At 42.4% G+C, this 21,928-nt stretch overlaps 1 protein-coding gene across 1 annotated transcript in view; it reads left to right on the top strand.

The window, feature by feature from the left end:
* The window catches only part of SPRED2 (sprouty related EVH1 domain containing 2), a 291,471-nt gene extending 280,478 nt beyond the window's left edge, over window positions 1-10,993 (top strand). Inside the window, exons 5-6 of the mRNA XM_030196364.1 lie at window positions 7,210-7,359; window positions 9,180-10,993. Coding sequence (XP_030052224.1) covers window positions 7,210-7,359; window positions 9,180-9,818 — 789 coding nt within the window. The 3' untranslated portion in view covers window positions 9,819-10,993. The remainder of the gene's footprint in view (window positions 1-7,209; window positions 7,360-9,179) is intronic.
* Window positions 10,994-21,928: the final 10,935 nt, after the last annotated feature.

Genomic DNA, 21,928 nt, shown 5'->3' with positions numbered 1-21,928 from the left:
AGTGTGAAAACCCCATTGAAACGACATGCACTAACCTTTTCCGATTGCCTTTACGCAGGAAAAAGGCAGGAAATCTAACGAGAGGTCTGGCCCTCTCGTTAGGACAGCTCTGTGCCAGGAAAAATCATTAAGTGAAAAAATAAACAAACTTTGAGCCAATCCCAGCGCATTAGTAGAGCTAAAAGCGCTGTGATTGGTCCAAAGGACGTCAGAAAACACATCAAATAAAAAAAATAAAAAAAAGGATCGGGAGGGGGCAAGGGCGCTCATCAGGAGCGTCCTGTATGGACGGCCTTGCCCCCCCCCCCCCCCGCTGCTCCCCCCCCCGCTCCTCCCCCCCCCCCCCCCCCCCCCCCCCCGAAAAAGCAAAATGCTAGCTGGCTGCCCCGGTCCCTCTCCCGCCTCCCGTCATTCTTTCGCCCCGTGCCCCGCCCCCGCTGCCCCCCCTGAGGTCGACTACGCCGCTCCCCCCCTCCACCGAGACCCCCCTCCCTATTAACGACCCGAGCAGCGCCTCTCACCTCTTTCAGAAGCACTGCACGGGCAGGAAGATCTATTGTGTTGGTTGTAGAGTCTCCAAGAAGAAGGAGGCGGGGCCTGGGCCAGGGAAGAAGAGACTCTACAACCAACACAATAGATCTTCCTGCCCGTGCAGCGCTTCTGAAAGAGGTGAGAGGCGCTGCTCGGGTCGTTAATAGGGAGGGGGGTCTCGGTGGAGGGGGGGAGCGGCGTAGTCGACCTCAGGGGGGGCAGCGGGGGCGGGGCACGGGGCGAAAGAATGGCGGGAGGCGGAGGTCGCTCTGCAGAACACAGGAACAGGAAGGGAGGGGGACCGGGGCAGCCAGCTAGCATTTTGCTTTTTCGGGGGGGGGGGGGGGGGGGAGCGGCGGAAAGTGGGGAGCAGCGGGGGGGGCGGCAAGGCCGTCCATACAGGACGCTCCTGATGAGCGCCCTTGCCCCCTCCCGATCCTTTGTTTTTGGATTTTGCTGACCTGGTAGCCACGTGTATGTGTTGTGGCTTTTTTTTTTGTTTGTTTTTACATTTGCAGCATGCGCAGAGCAGCCAGCAAAACGCTTGGCTGCTCTGCGCATGATTTAGGGGCCGATTACCGATGTGTATTGTGATTCTTTGATACATTGTAAGTTTGAATACCGATCTGAGCATGTGTGACTTTTTTTTTTGGTGCATTCTTCGTTTTTTAAAAATCGTTAGGGACTTTAACGATTTTGATTTTTTTACGTTTGGTTGCTGCATCTGCCTCTATGTTGTAAACTTGCTAACCTCAGTGGTGAGGTCATTCAAATCAACTTCACTTTTTGATGGCTGGAGTCTGTAAGAGAGAGAGAGATTGAGATTATGACCTGAACAGCCTATTCAAACCTCATCTGAAAATGCTGCTTTCATATCAGCTGCTTAGATGAGACTAGCTCAGTTGAGATTATACTCTGGCAAAATGCTCAAAACAAATTAACAGATATTCTCACCAGTTTATCAGTGGTCTCCCTTGTTGTCAAAATTGCTGAACACATTCACCAGTTTTCTTCAAAGTGAGCTTCTCTTTCGGGGGATGTATAGTTTTGGTTTGTTTTTTTTAAATAACTGAGATGTTTCGTGTCAAGTTGCTGAGTCAAGGTGTACATGGAAACATAATCTGGTCCCCATCCCCTCCTGTCCCCATTCACTTCCAGTCCATCCCCTCTTGTCTCCACGGTGGTAATGACCTTTTTGTCCCCATTCCCACAGGTTTCCTGTTGTCTTCATCCCCGTGCACACTTCTAGCCCTGGCCTAAACAAAGCTGTTCTATCCCTCCTGGTCCAAGCTATATGAGCTTTAATTTTACAGCAGATTTGCAGCTCCTTGCACAATTTAATCCAAAATGCATTTACAAGCAACCAATAAAGCTTCCCTATGTCTGCTCCTGGTCTGTCCTGTCTAAACCATTAGTATCAAACTTATCCCACCTAGGGCCTGTTTTTGTTAGGTCCAGGTTGCCATTGGTGAAGGGGGAATACAGGCATGGAAAAATATGCATAAAATGCTTGTTCCCATCAAAAACTTACACTGGGGTTTACTAAGCCGCTAGCATGGCTGGCTGTGTGCTAGTGCTGGCGCAGCCCATTCACTTTGAATGGGCTGTGTTGGCAATACTGCGTGGAAGCCACTAGCGAGGTTTAGTAAACAGACCCCTTAATGTTGCTTGTTGTCATTTTGTTCTGTTTTCCCTTTTTATTCTTTCCAACCCAATGGGGAAAAACGGTAAAAAGACATAACTTCAAGGACAGAATAGATTGGACCAGGAAATAAGCTCTCCCCCCCCCCCCCCCCCCCCCAAAAAAAAAAAAAGAAATGGCCCAATTCAGTTTTTGGGAGGAGTTCTAGCATTTATAGTATAGGAAGATAGTGGTCTCTATTTTCCCTGCCACCCCCTAACTTGCCCCATCCTGCAAAACTAAACCTCCAAAACTGCCTCAGACCTGAAAACTACCCTCCTACAAACTTCCCTGCTATCCTGCATAGTACCCCACCCCCCAAAACTACTCCTGCCATTGCCCTACCACCCAGTAAACTTATACCCACAAAACCTACCCCATAACTGATCCATCAACCACTATCTTAAGGTTACGGAGGACTGCCTGTTTGTGCTTATTGTAGGTTTGACAACTTCTATGCCCACTATCGGTGGCTTAAGGAAATGATAGTTTCCACTTACCTGCTTGTCAGGAAATCTGTCCCGGAAGGGGTCAAAGCCTATTTCACTAGGGCAGCTTCTTGGACGGAGAGATTTTTGGTGCTGCCCGCGGACATTTGTAAGGCGGTGACTTGGGCTTCCTTGCATTCCTTTTCTAAGCATTACAGACTAGACGTACAGTGTCGTTAGGAAGCGGTCTTTTTCAACTAGGGTTCTCACATCTGGGTTGATGGAGTCCCTCCCTTAAGTTTACTGCTTTGTTGCTTCCCATCAGTCCAATCCTGGGCTAATCTGGAGGGATGCTAACGAAGGAGAAATTAGATCTTAACTGCTAATTTGCTTTCCTTTAGTCCCTCCAGACTGGCCCAGGTCCCTCCCATATTCATTTATGAAGAATGGTTCTGCATATGTGTTCCAGAAAGGAGCTGTCCTGCGCGTTTAAGCTAAAAAAAAAATCAGAAGTTATTCATATTCCTGTTTTAAAGCACAAAGTACAGGCTGCTGCCACACACCTTTTCCAGTATGGGTTGTGTTTGGGGCAGGTATCACACGGATTTTCCTGTGTCCTGTGTTTTCCTGGTTTGAAGTCTCCAAAATGTTCATCACGACTATCTGGAGAAATTCCTTCACAGGGTTCTCTTTCTCCCTGGTCTTCCATTTTCTTTTTATATGGGAGATTTAAAAAAAAAAATTTTTTTTGAAAGGGAGGAATAGCCCCTTCTGGTAAACCAAGACTTACCCACAGAAACCTCTCTAGAGTTCTTTTGGGGGTATGGATATATGAACATAAGAGTAGTCATACTGGGTCAGACTAATGGTCTATCTATCCTTGTATCCTGTTTTCCAAACAGTGGCCAAGCCAGGTCACAATTACCTGGCAGAAACACAAATCATTGCTATTACCACCTCCTCCAGCAAAGAGTTCCACAACTTAACTAAAGTATTTCCATGTAACTTCCTCGAGTGTCCCCTAGTCTTTGTACTTTTGGAACGAGTAAAAAGTAGATTTACTTCTTCTCGTTCTACACCACTCAGGCTTTTGTAGACCTCACTCATACCTCCCCTCAACCAAGATGAAGAGCCCTTACATCTTTAGCCTTTCCTCATACGAGAGGAGTGCCATCTCCGTTATCATTTGAGTTGCTCTATTATAGATATAGATTGAGTTGAACCTATTATAGATTAAGAATTGGTTGATAGAAAACAGAGTAGGATTTAATGGTCAGTTTTCTTAAAGGAGAAAGGTAGATAGTGGGATTCTGCAGGCGTCTGTTGGACCGCTGTTTTTTTTTTTTTTTTTTTTTTTTAACATATTTATAAATGATCTAGAGATGGGAATAACTAGTAAGCTAATTAAATTTGCTGATGGCACAAAGAGCTCAATTCACAGAACTCCGGTGCTGTAGGGAACAGCACTGGCAAACACCATCTGGAACACCAAGTCTAAATTACAAATATTCAACACTAACAGCATGGCCCCACACACATACCTACCTCCTCAGCTTTAAAAAAAAAATAAACTCTCAGCCCCCAAATCCCCCATTGGGTGTGTCCCGCCCTCGCGGAAACGATGTCAGACGAAGGCGGGACACTGAGGGAAGGAACAAGCGAAGGGATTGGCTAGAGACGTCGGGCAGCTTTTTCACTAACGCTGAGCATGAGCAGCTGCTGTGACGTCGGAGGTAAATTTAAATACAACGGGAAGGTGGACATGGGAGTGGGCGGGCAGGGGAGAGAGAGGAGAAATTGCAGGACACGGAGGGGATGGGAGGGAGGAGATTTGCTTGAGATGGATGGATGGAGGTGGGCAGGGGAGAGAGGAGCATGGATGGACATGGATGAGAGGGCAGAAGGATTGGATCCTCAGAAGCTTAGCCGAGATTGGGAGGCGGGGCTGGTGTTTGGGTGGTGAGGCTAGTTCTGGCCAAGACTTCTACGGTCTGTGTCCTGAAAATGGGGCTAGTTCTGGACAAGACTTCTACAGTCTGTGTCCTGAAAATGGCAGATACAAATCGAGGTAAGGTATACACAAGAAGTAGCACATATGAGTTTATCTTGCTGGGCAGACTAGATGGACCGTGCAGGTCTTTTTCTGCCGTCATCTACTATGTTACTATGGATGAGAGGGCAGGCCCCAGGCAGGCAGAGAGGAGAAATTGCTGGACATGATGGAGGGGAGGGAGGAGAATTGCTTGATATAGATGGATGGAGGTGGGCAGGGGAGAGAGGAGCATGGATGGAGATGGATGAGAGGGCAGGCCCCAGGCAGAGAGGAGAAATTGCTGGACATGGAGGGGAGGGCAGGGGAGAGAGGAGAATTGCTGGATATGGATGGATGGAGGGGGGCAGCAGGGGAGAGAGGAGAATTACTGGATATGGATGGATGGAGGGGGGCAGCAGGGGAGAGAGGAGAATTACTGGACATAGGTGGATGGAGGGGAGAGAGGAGAGTTGCTGGGCATGGATGGAGGGGAGGGCAGTGGAGGGTTGCTGGACATGGGTGGATGGAGGGGAGGGCAGGGAGAGAATTGTTGGACATGGATGGAGGGGAGAGAGAAGAAATGCTGGACATGGATGGAGGAGAGGGAAGAGAGAGGAAGGAGATGAGGGAAAAGGAAGAGAGGAGAAAAACTGCACATGGATGGAGAAAATAGGCAGAAGCTGGATGCACTGGACAGTCAAGTCTGCTGAGGACCCAGCTTTTACTTATGGATATACAGCAAGAAATGAAGAAAGGAGGAAAGTAAAGAAATAAATGGAAAGGAAGCCCTGGAAATGGAGTTAAGAGGACAGATAGCAGCAGAACCAGATACTGGGCCAGCATGATCAGAAAAGAAAAGTCACCAGACAAAGGTAGAAAAAATTATTTTATTTTAATTTTAGTGTTTGGAATATGTCCACTTTCAGAATTTACATCTGCTGCATCTGCTATCTTATTTTGCAATGTATAGCAATGTGTTTCTTTGTTTTTCTGGTATTGTGCTGCATGCAGAGTCTAACTTCTTAGGATTTCAGGTTAATTTTTGAAGAATTTGAAGAGGGGCTATTTCTGTTCTGCATGTGTGACTGCAAGGCCAAGTGTCTGAATAGGGATCTGTTTGTTAGATTCTGAGATTTTGCTAACACATTGTTTTTCAGAGTTGGCAAGACTCTGTTCTCATAATTCATGGTCTGTATGCTAATTTGGTTTGTGTCATTTAGAGTATAATGGAGCTGTAACAGCTTACAGAAATTATTTATAATGAAAACAAACAAAAAAAAACCCCACAAGTTATTTTTCTTCTATACTGGTGTAATGTTTTCAATGATGCCATGGCTGGTAAAAGGGGTGTGACTACTGTAGGGGCGGAGCCATAGTGATCCCACCCCTGTATGGGTAGGGGCGCCGACTAATAGGCTGCAGGAGGGCACCAGAAACCCTAGGACCGGCTCTGCACCCGCCGGAAGTCGGAAGTTCCCTTCCCAGCCAGCCTACCTCGCCTTCCTGCATGCCGCCCAGAATTTTAAAACTTATCTTACCTTGGGGTCCGGGCAGCAGCAGCAGTGAAAGGCAAGCAGGCTCGGCGCTTCAGCCTTCCCTTCTCTCTCAGCTCTGGTCCCGCTCTCATTTTCTGTTTCCGCAAGGGCGAGACCAGAGCTGAGAGAGAAGGGAAGGCTAAAGCGCCAAGCCTGCTCGCCTTTCACTGCTGCTGCCGGGACCCCGAGGTAAGATGAGTTTTAAAATTCTGGGTGGCATGCAGGAAGGCGAGGATGGACCAGCGGAGGACTGTTGTGGGAGAAGAGGTCAGGCTGGGGTTGGGACTGGCACTTGGAGGAGAGAGGGTACTGGAACTCGGAGGGGGAGGGAGGGGGGCGGGGGAATACACTACCTGTTAAAAAAAAAAGTTCAGCACCCCCAATCGTTTTGAAAAGTTGGCTCCTATGGCTAAGACTGTCATAAGATCCAGTAGAATGATCACAGGATCCTGACTACTAAATAGACTTCTATATGTTATCAGTATTGTAACAATATGAAAACCTGACTGCCTAAAGTCCAAAGTATTGTTTTCTTTTAGAAAATCAGTTCAGATGTTGCTACTTATTCTATTGATATGATATACAGTGACCTCTTAAAGCAGCTAAACTCATCGCAGCTGAAGTTATAGTATAAAGTCTATTGCATAGGTACATTATCTGTCATGTATGATAAATATGGTTAATACACCTAAGGCATTCAACAGCTCTCAGTGTGGGTTTTCTCCATACTAGGATAACCCCTGGTGAATAATAATGCAGCAGCATATTTACTGTCAATGTTTTATGCACAAATTAGTACTTGAGAAAAAAAGATGATCCCTGAACTTAGTTTTAAAATAGATGGTGATAAGTTAATACAGAATAAGCATGTGATGCTCACAGTAGGATGAGAAGTTTTTACTGTGCATAATTACATTATAATTCTTGTATTGAAATGGAAATATTTTTTAAAAGCTCACATAATAGATACGTCTGTATTTTTTATTCTTTTTTTTTTTCTAGACTGCCACAGACAGTTCTTCTAATTCCTCTCAGAAAAGGGAACAACCCAGTCGAGCTTTAGCCTCTCCTCTCCCCTGCAGGCACAGCAGATATTGCACTCTTGGAAAAGTTCATGACCATTATGGCTCCGACCACTACCACCTAGATCAAGTGAGCTTTTTTCTTTTCTTTTCTGTTCTTTTTAATTAATAATTACATTATTTTTACAGGAAAAATCAACAAGAGAAGGTGACATGACATTTCTTTAAATTTGGGTTGGATTGTTCTGTTTCAAAAGGTCTATAAAACAAAATATCTGTTAGAGATCCACTGTATTTTGTAAACTAGAATAAACCACACAGAAATCAGTCAATTAGGGAGTGTTTTACTAAAGCTTAGCTCGAGTTATCTGCAGCAGAGCCCATGTTATTCCTATGGGCCCTGCTGCAGATAACTTTAGCTAAAAAGACCCCCTCACTCTATTATTTTGAATGCCACATACACCAAAATGGCTTTTTATTGTATCATACTCCTAAATTTCAATGGCTTGTCAGGTATTTTCTTTCATATTCTAGGCTAAGCTAGTTTGATAAGACTTAGGTCCATAGCAACTTGGTTATTCACTATTGGCTTTTACTGGTTACAGCAAATTGATCAGGAAGACTGTTCAAAGCTCAAGTTCTCAGAAAACAAATAACCTTTATAACACTTCTAGAAGCTTACACAGATCACCACTACAGTTTTCTTTCAAGTATTTATTTCAGACATGGTTATAAGCAATGCTTGCAACCTAGGGACAGCTGTTGGTAGTGCATCTGGTCAGAAAAATGCCAATGTTCCAACACTGCTTCCAGAAATTACAAAGAAAATTCCAGGCACCAAGCTCTTCACATTCAGGAGAAAATAAACATTTTCAATTAATAGTATTTCCAATAGTTCTGCCCAGAAAACTAAACTTCATTGGGAATTTTGAATGTAGAGTTCCTAGTGCAGTGTTCCCAAACCAGCTAATCAGATTTCTGGATATCTGCAGTGAATATTCATGAGATTGATCTGCATGCACTGCTTCCAAATTTCTCTTGTGCATAGTGTGGATATCCAGAAAACCTGACTCGCGTGGTGCTTGATCTTTTTACCTTTTCTAGTTATTGCTTTGCGATTAACCCATGCAACTACTACTACTGTGGTGTATGTAGCATTTCAGTCTAATAATTGTTTTTTAAGCTACTGCTAAGAAATTTCCTAAAGAATTTTAGCAGGCTGATGCCAATAATAACTTAAAATTACAACTATAAATTGATTTTTTTTTAAGGCTGTTATATATTAAATGCACTGTGTTCCTAACCTGGCAGCTTAAAAACTGCTAAAACTGACTTGGCCATGCTTTGTCTTCTATACATTTATAGTAGATTTTATAATTTTTGCATGCAACACCACTCCATAAGAATAACTTTAAAAAAATCTTGATAGGTTTGTAACAGAGCAAGCAACGGGTCAGCAGATTGAAAGTCACAAAATTTGATGGGTCTATATATTTGAAATGTGATCTCTTTATTTTAATGTCGGGACCTACCTATTTAAGCTGTTTCAAATATTACTTCACACTATTATCTATTATTGTGGTCATTTAAGGGAGAATGTTTCCCATGGTTAGCAAGATGGCAGAATGCTTGGGAACAGTGTTCTCCTTGTTAAACACAAAATTGTCATTGATTATATTCAATATATTGTGAGTGGATTATGGGTAAATGGGTCACATAATTGATGGGTCATGGGCCACTGATAAAATGGGTCATGCATGACCCATTGCTTGCTCTAGTTTGTAGATTGAGAAAACTCAGTTATCAAGGCCCCTTTAAGGATTTAAATGCAGTTTTCTAATGGCTATAGGATCTGCATGATCTTTGCTTAACAAAGGGTTTACATTCTGGTTGTTATATCTTATCTGTATGTTAAAGTGTACAATCTGATTAGCTTTATTTTCACACCAGTGTCAAACTAGATCTCCTCGGCATGTCAGTTTTCCAGACGATGAGGAAGAGATTGTGCGCATTAATCCACGGGAGAAAAGTTGGCTGAGAGGTTATGAAGACTACAGACATGCTCCAATTCATCGAGAGGATGTTGATTCATATGTACGTTTTGCCAAAAGTGAAAACTCAAAACATGATTACAATTATCCCTATGTAGACAGCTCTGATTTTGGTTTGGGAGGAGACTTGAAGGGTGCTGTCATAAAGACTCAACCTACACGTTGTAAATCAAGACGGAGTAAGGAAGATGGCGAGAGGTCAAGATGTGTATACTGTAGGGACATGTTCAATCATGAAGAGAATAGACGGGGCAAGTGTCAGGATGCCCCAGATCCCATCAGAACATGCATCCGTCGAGTCAGTTGCATGTGGTGTGCAGACAGTTTGCTCTATCACTGCATGTCTGATCCCGAAGGAGACTATACAGACCCTTGTTCTTGCGACACCAGTGATGAAAAGTTTTGCCTTCGGTGGATGGCCCTTATCGCCTTGTCTGTCTTTGCCCCATGCATGTGCTGTTATTTGCCTCTACGGGCATGCTACCACTGTGGGGTCATATGCAGGTGCTGTGGTGGGAAACACAAAGCTGCTGGATGACCACACACAGACTTTTTTTTTTTTTTTGCTTTGATTAAGAATCCAGGAGCACATTGGTCGGAAGTGTTTGAAAATATTTCATGTTCTGGTGCAGGCAGCTTTTGCACCATCTGCAAATCAAGTTTGGTCTTAAGACCACTGTGGGTTGATCACTCATTGGAGGATCTAACAAACTAATATACAAGGATAGACTTTTGTATTAATCTGTAACCGTGGAGAACATCTGGTACATGATATACTTTTTAGTCAGCAGTGAAAAGGCTGAGATCTTTGCTGCTGTGTGGTGGGGTTTGAGAAAACAATGGTCAGATTGTACTTGTTTAGCCCAAGCTTGCCCAGTAAGTACCTCCTGTACATAACAAGTTTGGCACTTCCTGCAGTGTTTTGGAATGTATGATAGAAAGGAATTAAATCCCACCAGAAGTATTTTAATCTACAGTCAGGTATTCTTTGCTTAACTAGTATCAAACGCATGCTCATAACAAACTTGTACCATAACACAGTATTGTTACACTTCCAAGCCAAAAAAAAAAATCCCACATTCATTTAAGCAGCAGTTTTGAGTCATTTCTTTTGGAAAAGCAGATGTTTTGTTTTCAGCCTTCAAGGGATCAACGATTAGTTGACAATGGGAAATGGGCCTTACCTTAAGTTTGAGTTCTCTCAGCTGATGTTTTATTTCACAGAAAAGGGAAATTGGAATGTAAATTGTTTTATAAATAACATTTTTAGCTAAATTTAAATCTTGAAATCCAGTAGAATGTAAAGTGATTTGTAATTTTACTTTGAATGTTTTCATGTTGTAGTAAAACACACATCTGGTGCAGACTTGATCAAACTAATTTTTATGCAAGTGATCAGTAACAAGTTAGGAAGTACTATAGCTCCAATTAGGGGTGGGGAGGATCTTGAAAAGTGGTGACATGGAAAAATAAAACAAGTGATTATATAGAAATCTGGCCAGTTTTTATAAGTCTGATAGACAGAATCTAATGAGCATAGTCCATTCTGAAAATCATATGCTATAAAATATTTCAAGGAAAGAGAAAAGGCAGTCGCTGGATATATATTCATAGTAATTGCAGTACCCTTAAGATGTTCTCTTGCTACTGGTATAATATGTAATTGAGCAAATGATTTTTGAAAGCCCATTGTGGAAGAACATTCTTGGCAAACAAATGATGCCAGTGTGCTTTCTTCTACCATCTGTAAAATGCTCTGTGAATGCACACATGCTGTGGGTAGGGAGAGAGGAGCTGGTGGTGTTGCTGTGTTATCTGGCATCTGTCTGTGGCTTGGTGTGTTTGTGTACTACACTACACTATACACACATGGAATGATTTTTTTTTTTTTTTTTGTTAATTTGTTTCATAAGTGAAACTTGTGCTTTGTAAAGAGCAGTTCTAAGTTTGTGTTAAAATAAAACCATGTATTTGAACAGCATTGCCCCACTCCAGGAATCGTGCAGTGTCATTTCTTAACCAGTGGATGTTAACTTGTGGTTACATATGGTTATATATTATGCTTTGAGCATTGTTGGTGATTAATATCTGAACCTTATTACAGTTTCATCATTGTCTTTTACTCCTGTACAAGGCTTGTAATTAGCTAGAAAAGAGTATTTTTCTAATATATTGCAAGAGATAGCCAAATAATTTTGTATTTAAAAAAAAAAAAAAACTTAGACAGTTATAGCTAAATAGCTTAGTACAATCGGAATATTTTTGAGGCAGCTAGGGACTGGCTTGTGAATGCTGGCATTTCTTTTCCTGCCATAATTACTCTGTGTAGTAATTGCCAGTGAATGCATGCCTTTACCCTCCCTCTTATTGCACATTGACATTAGTCTTAATAGAAAGGAACTTATTTTGCCAAGTAAATTTGAGAAATGCTTGCCACTCTCACTGAAATGTTCTTACAGTTCATAGGTAAAAAGCATTCACAGATTCTCCATGAACTAATATGTGCAGTATACAGCCTGTTCCAGTGCTAGACTTGTGTCTTGATTCAAATTTAAGTTCAGATTGGAAAGGGATGGGTTTCCCTGGGTAGTCAGAGCTTTGTTGTAAAAAGGATGAATATTGCGTGCCTATTAAGCAGATGACAAATCTCGCCATAGTGTCTAATGAACATCAAGCCAGCTTCAAAACAGTGTGATAGGATGTCCTTTTTTTTTTCCACATCCACACATCCCTGTAGGATCTGTACAAAGCACAACACTAATATGAGATCTTACAGTTGTCAGATCATGTGCCCCTATTTATTTTTACTGAAGTAAACTTATTGTAGAAAATGCTTTTAACAGTGTCTTTTTATTATTATTATTATTATTGTTAATGTCCTTCCTTCCTCCTCTCCAGCTATTTTATAAGACAATATAGATCTTGCTTCATTTCTGCTTTATTTGTGAAGGCATTGGTACAAGGGCACAGCGTCAGGAAGTGGGGCTTTTTGTATATAGTTTTCATTGATCCCCACTCTGCCATGTGTAGTGTGTTCTCCCATTCAGCTTTGCAAGACTGACATCAATCACTGACAGAGATCCAGATTTTATTTTTGTATCTGTGGTAACAAAACATTAACCCAAAAGTTGTTGTTTTTTTTTTTTTTTAAGTTTTATGATCATTTTTCAGCTGTTATTCACATTAACAAATTAAAGTGCCTAAAGCATACATCCCTTATGTATCTATATACTAAAAGTAAAACCCTGTTGTATGGATTTTTTTATATAAGCATTTTTACTTATGTGTAAAAAATATATATACAAGTGTATGATGTACATTTTAGTTCTTAACTTCTTTTGTATTGTTTCTAATATGTATGGGTCAATGTAGTTATTGCTTTATAAAATGTATTATGTAAATATAAATACATCATATCAAAATGTTTATTTTGTCTCTTGTATTTCCTATAGAAGGAAACCATGCAATGTTTTTGGAAACTGCCCTAATGGAAAGAAGTTCTAGCATAGCATCTGGATACCTATATCAACCATTTTTGAGGTTGCTCTAGGTATGCAGTGGCTCTTTGGGTCCTGGCATGGTTCTTATGAGCACTCAAACTTCTCTTTTGTAACAGGTGGGCTGTTGGCCATTCTCAGGTCTCTTCTGGAACCCATTATTGCCAATTAAGGAGACTTACAATCCATCATAGATCATTTTGGAACTCTGGAATGTCCTTTCCTATTTGAGAGGAAGACAGAGATTGATCCCACCACTGTATTATTAGGTAGATGGGGGGGCAAGGGTTAGCTCTAGCTTTTAACATGTGGTCAGTTGACCTGGGCCCCAGGATTTAAATATTTGTGAATTCAATGTGCTGATTGGATCTTATATTTCCAAAACTGCTCACCTAGCAGTTTCTAACAGCGTCCTGTCCAAATATTAGCCAGGTCTGACCTTGTTTAACTGGAACATTCATTCTCCCATTGTTTAGTCACTAATAACAGGGCTGTCTTTGCTGTAACAAAATCACGGGATCAGTCTAGTGGCTCAGCAGCAGTTCAGCATGCTGCCATAGAGAGGGCAGAGATGGGATGCTTTAGAACAGGGGTTCCCAAACCTGGTCCTGGAGGGTACCTCAGCTAGTCAGGTTTTCAGGATATCCACAATGAGTACTCATAAGAAAGACTTGCATGGTGTTCCTCCACTGCATGCAAATATCTCTCATGAATATTTATTGTGGATATCTAGAAAACCTGACTGGCTGGAGAGCTTCCAGGTTTGAAAACCACTACTTTAGAAACAGCATTTATACAGACCTTAATGGAGGATGGGGAGTCTCAGTAACCACTCAATGTTGACACCTAGTGGCTAGAGTTAGGCATATTTGTGGCAGGTTCTGGAGGAAACCTCTTGCTCTGGCAGAGGACTGGTCTGTATTCACTGCCTCCATTGGATGCAGATAGATCTTATGCATAGTCATTGTGGAAATCCTGAATACCCGACTGGGGTTGCAGACCTTGAGCACCCCTGGTCTTGGCTATGTGGAATGATTGTTAAATTGGAAATACCTTGGGTGGTTGTGAATGATGGCTCACAGTGCCTTTAGCACACAGTGGAGGCCAATTGTGTTTGTACTGGAAGTCTGAAGGAACAGGAGGAAACTGCCAAGCCAAAAGTACATTTCTTCATTCCTTAATCTTTTTTTTTTATTTTTTTTTTTAAGAATGGTTAACAGCATAGAGAACAAAACAAAAGCAAATTAGTGTTGCCTGCTGACATACATCCATATAGAAAGCAGATATGTGTTGACTTTTTGGGAAGGGAGTGCAGCTTCACATGTGTGCACTTTCTCCAACAACAACTGGGTTTTTAATTGGGTCTCCACATACAGGAATATAAAAATCCTTGGCTTCTGAAATCAACTGGAGCTTGAAAAGTAAGAAAAGCTGTTACCATGGAGGTTTGATGAAAACAGGAGACAGGGAGCACTATCTAGCAGATTATATAGGCTGAAAACAGTAGGCAGAGCTTGCTGGCAGTAGGAGGATATTGCCGCCATTTTCTCTCACCCAATACAATAGCAAACACTATTGAGAACAATAGCCAAGGATCATTAGAAATAAAGGATTGCCTATTTGTTGTCCATTCTGTAAAAAGTCTAAAGCTGTTCCACTTGGATAGGCAGTGTCTTAAAAGGTGGAGGACAAAAAGTTTGACCTTTTTATTTACCTATTTGACAGGTTTTTAATTTATTTGAAAGCTTCCCATATATAGATATAAATATCATGAAATAAAAAATGAATATCACTTGAAAACAGCTTAAATTATTGTAGCTGGTAGAAACAGCACCTATATACTCTGTTTTGTGCTCATTTTTCTACACTATTCTATAAAATACAGATGGCTAAATTTCAGTGAGGATATCCTGTTTCCTGATTGGTTCATCTTAACTGTTGTAATCTGCCTTGGGAAGCCTGGTGTTATAAAGATGGAATATATTGAAATTAAATGGAAGTAAAATTAAACTCTCCTTTCATTGGGGCACATGGAATTACATCTTCATCTGTTTTGTAGAAGTTTACATTTTAGATACACTAATGGATTATTCTGTTTTGAACATGTTTCAGGGACAAGTGGTTTTATAAGTTAAAATAAAAATAAATATTTTGTTTAATGCAGCTCTTTTGTTTAATCATAACTAAATGGGCTACAAGCCCTTAATGCAGTCCATTTGTTTTCTTGTATTTTGTTTCTGTGATGACTTATACTGTGCCAAAACTGAAAACTCTGATCTCATTTATCTGGTTGATAATAAAAGAAGCTCATTGTGAACACTAGCCACCCTAAAAGAGTGTTTTGTGGCTGTACATGAGGAATTGTGATATTGAATAAATAAGTATATGTTTTTGTTCCTAGTCATAAAGCCAAAGGTTTATATAATCCTTTCAAGAAAGCCAATTAATCATTTAACTTAAAATTTAGAACTAATTACTACTCTAACTGATGAAACACTTCCTCTGTGTCTATCTGTGTGCTGCACACGCTGGCATGTTTAAAAATATAAGTGAGATCAAATAAAAATGCTACCAACAATAAAGAACGACTTCGTGGATAGAACTGCTCATAGATTTGCTTGCTTTGTTTTGCGTGAACGGGTATGACGGCTGTGGGGAGGAGACTGAAATTAACCTAATTGACTTCAACATTTTGATGTCATCCCGCCTCCTGTTTTCATCTAACCTCCTTGGCTGTTTCCACCAGAGGGCACAGAGAGACATGGAAGCAACTACTACTGCCAATAGGACCAAGCCCCAGGAAAGATACAGGTGCAGCCACCATTAATTGTACTTCAGATTGGGTTGAGACTCAACTGCTTCAAGCTGCTAGCAAGACTCATCTCCAAGGAAACAAACAGCTGTTACTGCCACCAATGAGGCCAGGGCCTAGGAAAGTAGGTAGAGACAAACAGAACCTCACTATACAGACAATGTGACCATAGACAAAAACTGTACAGGAAACCCCCAAGAAATCAGACTGTGTACATTGTACAGAGCAAAATGAAAAGATTTAAGATACAAGTAAGACTTTCCACAAAACAATTAGTGGGGAAAGCACTGTAGAATACTGGGACAAGCAAGGTAAAAAAACATCTACAGCAGCAAAAGTTTCTTTCCTGCCACCAGGCAAGAAATAAGGCCTTATAAGAGACAATAGGGACCAGCAACAGAACCTGGAATTCATCTTTAACTTTCCTCTGTATATCTCACCATTTTCTTTTACTTCCATAACTATATTGTAATTTTTTTTTAACCTTTTTATTGTAAAATGCTATAGATTTTTGAAACATCAAAATTGTGCTAGCTATCTGAATTGAGTTTCTGCTATAGGCCGCTGACATAAGAATAGCCACACTGGGTCAGACCAATGGTCCATCCAGCCCAAAATCCTTTTTCCAACAGTAGCCAATCCAGGTGTCAAGTACCTGGCAGAAACCCAAATAGTAGCAATATTCCATGCTACCAGTCTCAGGGCAGGTGCGTCTCTTTGGAATTCTTTGTCTGTGAACATACGTATTATAACTTCGATCCTTTCCTATTAGGAAACAGTTAAATTTATTTCTTTTTGCCCAGGCTTTTTCACTTAGCTTGAGTTAAGCTTGCAGCCACAAGTTTCTAGTAATGATAAGGGGAGTTCATTTGGTGATTCTTTGTTGTGGTTCTTATGTATTCTGCTATGCCTTTTTTATTTATTGTGTATGTTCCTGATGTACACAGCCTAGGTCTAATGGATAGTGCGGTTTAGAAATGTTTCAAATAAAATAGATAAATGTCTATCTCAATAGCAGACTGGACTTTTTCTCTAGGAACTTGTCCAAACCTTTTTTAAACCCAGATATGCTAACTGCTGTTACAACTCTGGCTACACGTTCCAGAGCTTATCTTGAGCTAGGAGAGAGGCACCTCCTGCATTCACCAGCAGGGCCCACACGCATTTATCCAGGGCCTACCCCTTAACACTCAGATTCCGAGAAAGGGAAGAATTGGAAAGAAATATAATTAGAAGGGGCAAGTGGGGAAAAGTGCCATGAAGCTCGGGTGAAGAGGAGCCAGTCTGGTTGGAGAGCACGTTGAGGAAGAGGACGTGGAAAATGGGACTGGAAACTAGAAGAGAATGAAAGTGCTGGGAGGGAGAGGGAGAAGCAGAAGCAGAAAAAGATGGAAGTACCTAGAGTCATGGTTTCCAATTTCATCCTAGAGGACCCCCCCCCCCCCCTAGCCAGTTGGATTGTAAGGATAGTACACAATGACTAGGCATGAGAAAATGTGCACACAATCGAGGCAGACTATTCAAATCTGGATCATGGATGGACATTGCAGATAGCTTCAAAACCTGATTGGCAATGTGAGTCACCCAGGACAGGTTTTGACAGCCACTGGCTTAGAGGAATGGTGAAAACCTGAAAGTAGTGGGTATAATATCTAAGAGAAAAGGAAGGGTTCCAGAAGGGAAAGGGAGCACACAAAAAAAAGGTGTGAGATAAATTCATATTTCCCCCTTTAAAGGTAAGTGAATACAATTAAAGGGGGAAATATGAATTTATCTCACACCTTATTTAACACTAGCTCAAGGTGAGTTACATTCAGATACAGTAGGCGATTTCCTGTCTGCGAAGGGCTTACCATGTGGAATCTACTTCAGGCAGTGGAGAGTTAATATCCGAAGATCACAAGCAGAGTCTGTGGGATTTGAACACTGGCTTCCCTGGTCCTTAGCCCTCTGCTCTATTAGATGGCTACTCAAAATCAAGGAGAAGTACTGTCTTAACAGATTTTATAAAGCAGTTTTTACACATGCTTTGGGTCCACTGCATGCTAACTTCCCCAGGAAATTCTGCATTGCACACTTGCACATAATTTTACCTTCAGCCACTGGGAGGTGGAGCTGTGACTCAAATTCAGCAGCTGCTGTGGCCTTCCAGCATTAAATGGTTCTCAAAGAATGTTGAAACTTTAAGAAAAGCACAGTGGAGGAAAGCCACAGCATCAGCTGCATTTGTGAATCGCAAGACAGCTACACTCCGCAACAGTGATTATTCTGGGGTGAGACAGAGGTAGGGTTGAGAATAGAGAATGGCGTGGGGACAAAGTTTGTCTCCGCCCCCGTGAACTCTATCCCTTTCCCTGCCCCCGTGAATTCTATCCCTGTCCCCACAAACTCTGTCCCCGCGAACTCTGTCCCTATCTACAGAAGCCTCGCTGTTTAACCACACTTAAGATTTACCTTTGGGTTTAAAAAGCAAAATCATGTGCATATAAGGACTGCATACACAAATTAAAACAAATGCCCTTAAAATCTGATAATACTGAATTGGTCTGGAAAGCAATAATGAAACAGTGATGGAATATTCAATCACATAAACAATAATGAGCACTAATTTTTCTAATCATTCTACAACTCCAAGCACATTTAATTCTTTTCTCACTATACGAAACAGGGAACCACAGAAAAACTGAAATGGAGATCTCCCTCAAGAAAGCCAGGTAGGTGTTCAGCGCTGTGTGCGTCTAGTAGCACTATACAAATGTTAATAATAATAAATAAACACTGGTAAAAGTGAAACAGAAATGTATTTTCTCCTGCACTCTGCAAACTACAAAAATAGAAAAGACGTACATTTCACAAAGCAGGCACATCTCAGTCCTTAAAAAGTATTTTTAAAAAATATTTCTTTTCTACCTTTGTTGTCCGAGCACTTTATTTTTCTAATTGGGATGGCCCCAATCTCTTTTCCACATGTCCGTCTTCTCTAAATTCTTTTCCACGTTGGCGTTTCCATTTCTTCTCTCTCCTCTTGCCTTTGTCCTTCTCTACATCTGTCTGGCAGTGACCTTTCATTTCATGCCCCCCCCTATTTGTGTTTATCCCCCTTTCTCTTACCTTAGTCTCTGTTTCACTTCTCATCTACCTACTAGCTTTTACCATTGCTCCCTCTGTCTCTCACTTAATATCCAGTCTCTTAAACCCCTATCTTTTTTCAACCACTTCCTTAGCCCTCATTCCCATCCTATTAGCCTTCATCTATCCTCCACTGGATCTCATCACCCTATCAGTCCCCAGCTCCATCCGTTTCTCTCATTCCCTTGCTTCCAAGGCCCTATACCCCATGCCCTTCCTTCCTCTTCCCCCTTGCAAGGTTGTGTCACTCAACCTCCCTCCCTCCCTTCCCTCCAAGGTCCGGTGTCTTTCCCTCCCTCTCCCCCTCCACAAAGTCTGGTGTTGCTTTTCTTCCCTCCATCCTTGTCCAACATTTCTCCTCTCTTCCCTGCCCTCCACTCCATCCATGTCCAGCATTTCTCCTCTCTTCCCTCCCCTCCATCCATGTGCATCTCCTTCCTGATTTCCCTTCTCTCCATCCATCCATGGCCAGCAACTCTCCATTCTTCCCTGCCCTCTCCTCCATCCACCCATATCCAGTAAATTTGCTCTCTCCCCTGCCCCCTCCATTCATCCATCCATGTCCAGCAATTCTCTTGTCTCCCCTGCCCTCCCCTCCATCCATCTATGTCCAGCAGCTCTCCATTCTCCCCTGGCGTCTCCTCCATCCATCAATATCCAACAAATTTGCTCTCCCCCCTGCCCCTTCCATTCATCCATCCATGTCCAGCCATTCTCCTCTCTTTCCTGCCCTCCATCCACACGTGTCCAGCAACTCTCCATTCTTCCCTGCCCTCTCCTCCATCCACCCATATCCAGTAAATTTGCTCTCTCCCCTGCCCCCTCCATCCATCCATATCCAGCAAATTTGCTCTCTCCCCTCCCACCCTCGCAGAAACATTAATACATCATCGCAAGAAGGCGGGACACTGAGTGAGGGAAGGGAAAGGCTGCAGGCGAGCCCACTGTGTTGTGCGCTTCACGGCCATCGCTGAGAGGAAAATAAAAGGGTTAAACGCGCATGAGTGGGGCAGGAAGGAACAAAAAGGAAGCCTGTCTGGGAGCTGAAGGTGGGAAGAGCTTCCTGCAGAATTGCGCCAGCCCTGCATTTGGGGGGGGGGCAATGCCCCCCTCACCCCCCCCCCAAACTACGCCCATGGCTAGGCATTTGTTGTACCATGGGTGCAGGGGTTATTACTGCTCCTGCGAGGCGTGGAAATAACCCCTTTTTGCACCAGCGGTAAAACTTTGAAAATTTTCCCCATTCCTGCGGTTTTACTGCGGATTACTGCAGTTTACCTCGATTTCCTGCTCCCGTGTCATTCTCTAGTTGAGAAGTAGGGAAAGGAACCTACTGGGGAAGCAAGGGACTAAGGGAATGTGGGAGGTGGATGGGAAGAATCAGCGGATAATGGGATGTGTGTGAAAGGAGAGATGAACTAGAGGAGATGGCGGTAGGTGGCAATGCTAGGAACAGAGAATAAGAGGATGTGTGAATGGAGATAAACTGAAGGCTGTGTGGGGAATGTGTGGAGGGGGGAGGAGGGAATTGAGGATTACAGAAGGCAAGATGATGTGTGGAAGGGGAGATGAACTGGAGGAGACAAAGTGTAGGGCAGGGGTAAGAAATGTGTGTGTCAGAGCTGTTATTGAAAATCCGTACTGGATTGATATTTAATTATTCTCTAATTATAGATTATAGAGAGGGGAGTTTTGCTTTTAGATATTTGGGTTCTTGTGTAAATAAAGGACTCCAGAAGAAATTGCAGAGTCTTGGAATAGGAAGTAGTGTCCTACTGCTGCTTAAAAACTGGTTAAAGGATAGAAAACAGAGAGTAGGGTTAAATGGTCAGTATTCTCAATGGAGAAGGGTAGATAGTGGGGTTCCCCAGGGTCTGTGCTGGGACCGCTGCTTTTTAACATATTTATAAATGATCTAGAGTTGGGAGTAACTAGTGAGGTAATTAAATTTGCTGAGGACACAAAGTTATTCAAAGTAGTTAAATTGTAAGAGGATTGTGAAAAATTACGAGACTGGGCGTCTAAATGGCAGATGATGTTTAATGTGAACAAGTGCAACATGATGCATGTGGGAAAGAGGAACCCAAACTATAGCTATAAGCTAACTATAGCTTCGCACCTTTAGTGTACACTCTGGTGGATCCTCTTCCACATCTATCCCACTACCAATCGGTGTACCCCAGGGCTCTGTTCTTGGTCCTCTCCTGTTCTCCATCTACACTTCTTCCCTTGGCTCTCTGATATCATCCCATGGCTTTCAATACCATCTCTACGCTGATGACTCCCAGATCTACCTCTCTACCCACGAGATCTCAACCAGCATCCAGACCAGTGTATTAGCCTGTCTATCTGACATCGCTGCCAGGATGTCTCAACGTCATCTGAAACTTAACATGGCCAAAACCGAGCTTCTCATCTTTCCCCCTAAACCCACCTCTCCTCTCCCCCCTTTCTCAATTTCTGTGGATGGCACTCTCATTCTTCCAGTCTCATCAGCTCGTAACCTTGGGGTCGTCTTCGACTCCTCGCTCTCCTCCTCTGCTCACATTCAGCAGATTGCCAAAATCTGTCGTTTCTTTCTCAATTACATCAGCAAAATCCATTCCTTCCTCTCTGAGCATTCTACCAGAACCCTTATCCACACTCTTATCACCTCTCGCCTAGATTACTGCAACCTGCTTCTCACTGGCCTCCTTGTTAGTGTTTATTTTTTCTGAATCTGCCTTTGCTAATCAAGCAGTGGCCCGTCTCATCTCTCTGGGCAAAGTTACATATGCCCTCCAAATATCTAGCTTTCCCAACCTTGAATCTGCTCATGACAGGCTTACACCGTCAGGCAGTATGGACTCTTGTAATTAGAAAGGAACCCAGTATGTAGTAGATATAATAAGATAGTTTATTACAATCTTACCAATGGTAATACAGGTAGGTTAAGCATTCACATAATGGAACCGCATATCATGGCACGTCCTCTCTCTCTAGCCTTCTGGAGTCTCCCTTCTCTGTTCGTCTTCTCCTCTCATCTCCTTCTTCTTCTCGTCTCGTCTGAACTAATACTCCTCAAACTGCTGCTTATATACAATTTTGGCCCTATTCATTTCAATGGACCCCAGCTGTCTCAACAGGGCTCCTAGTCCTTATCAGTTGATCAGAATGACTTCACATGTACCCAAACCTTCCTGTAGCCCCCCCTTTGGATGTTCTCAACCG

This window comes from Microcaecilia unicolor, chromosome 3 (assembly GCF_901765095.1).
Source record: "Microcaecilia unicolor chromosome 3, aMicUni1.1, whole genome shotgun sequence".
Taxonomy (NCBI): Eukaryota; Metazoa; Chordata; class Amphibia; order Gymnophiona; family Siphonopidae; genus Microcaecilia; species Microcaecilia unicolor.
The sequence above is the reverse complement of the archived record's forward strand: the minus strand, read 5'-3'. Positions and strand labels throughout refer to the sequence as shown.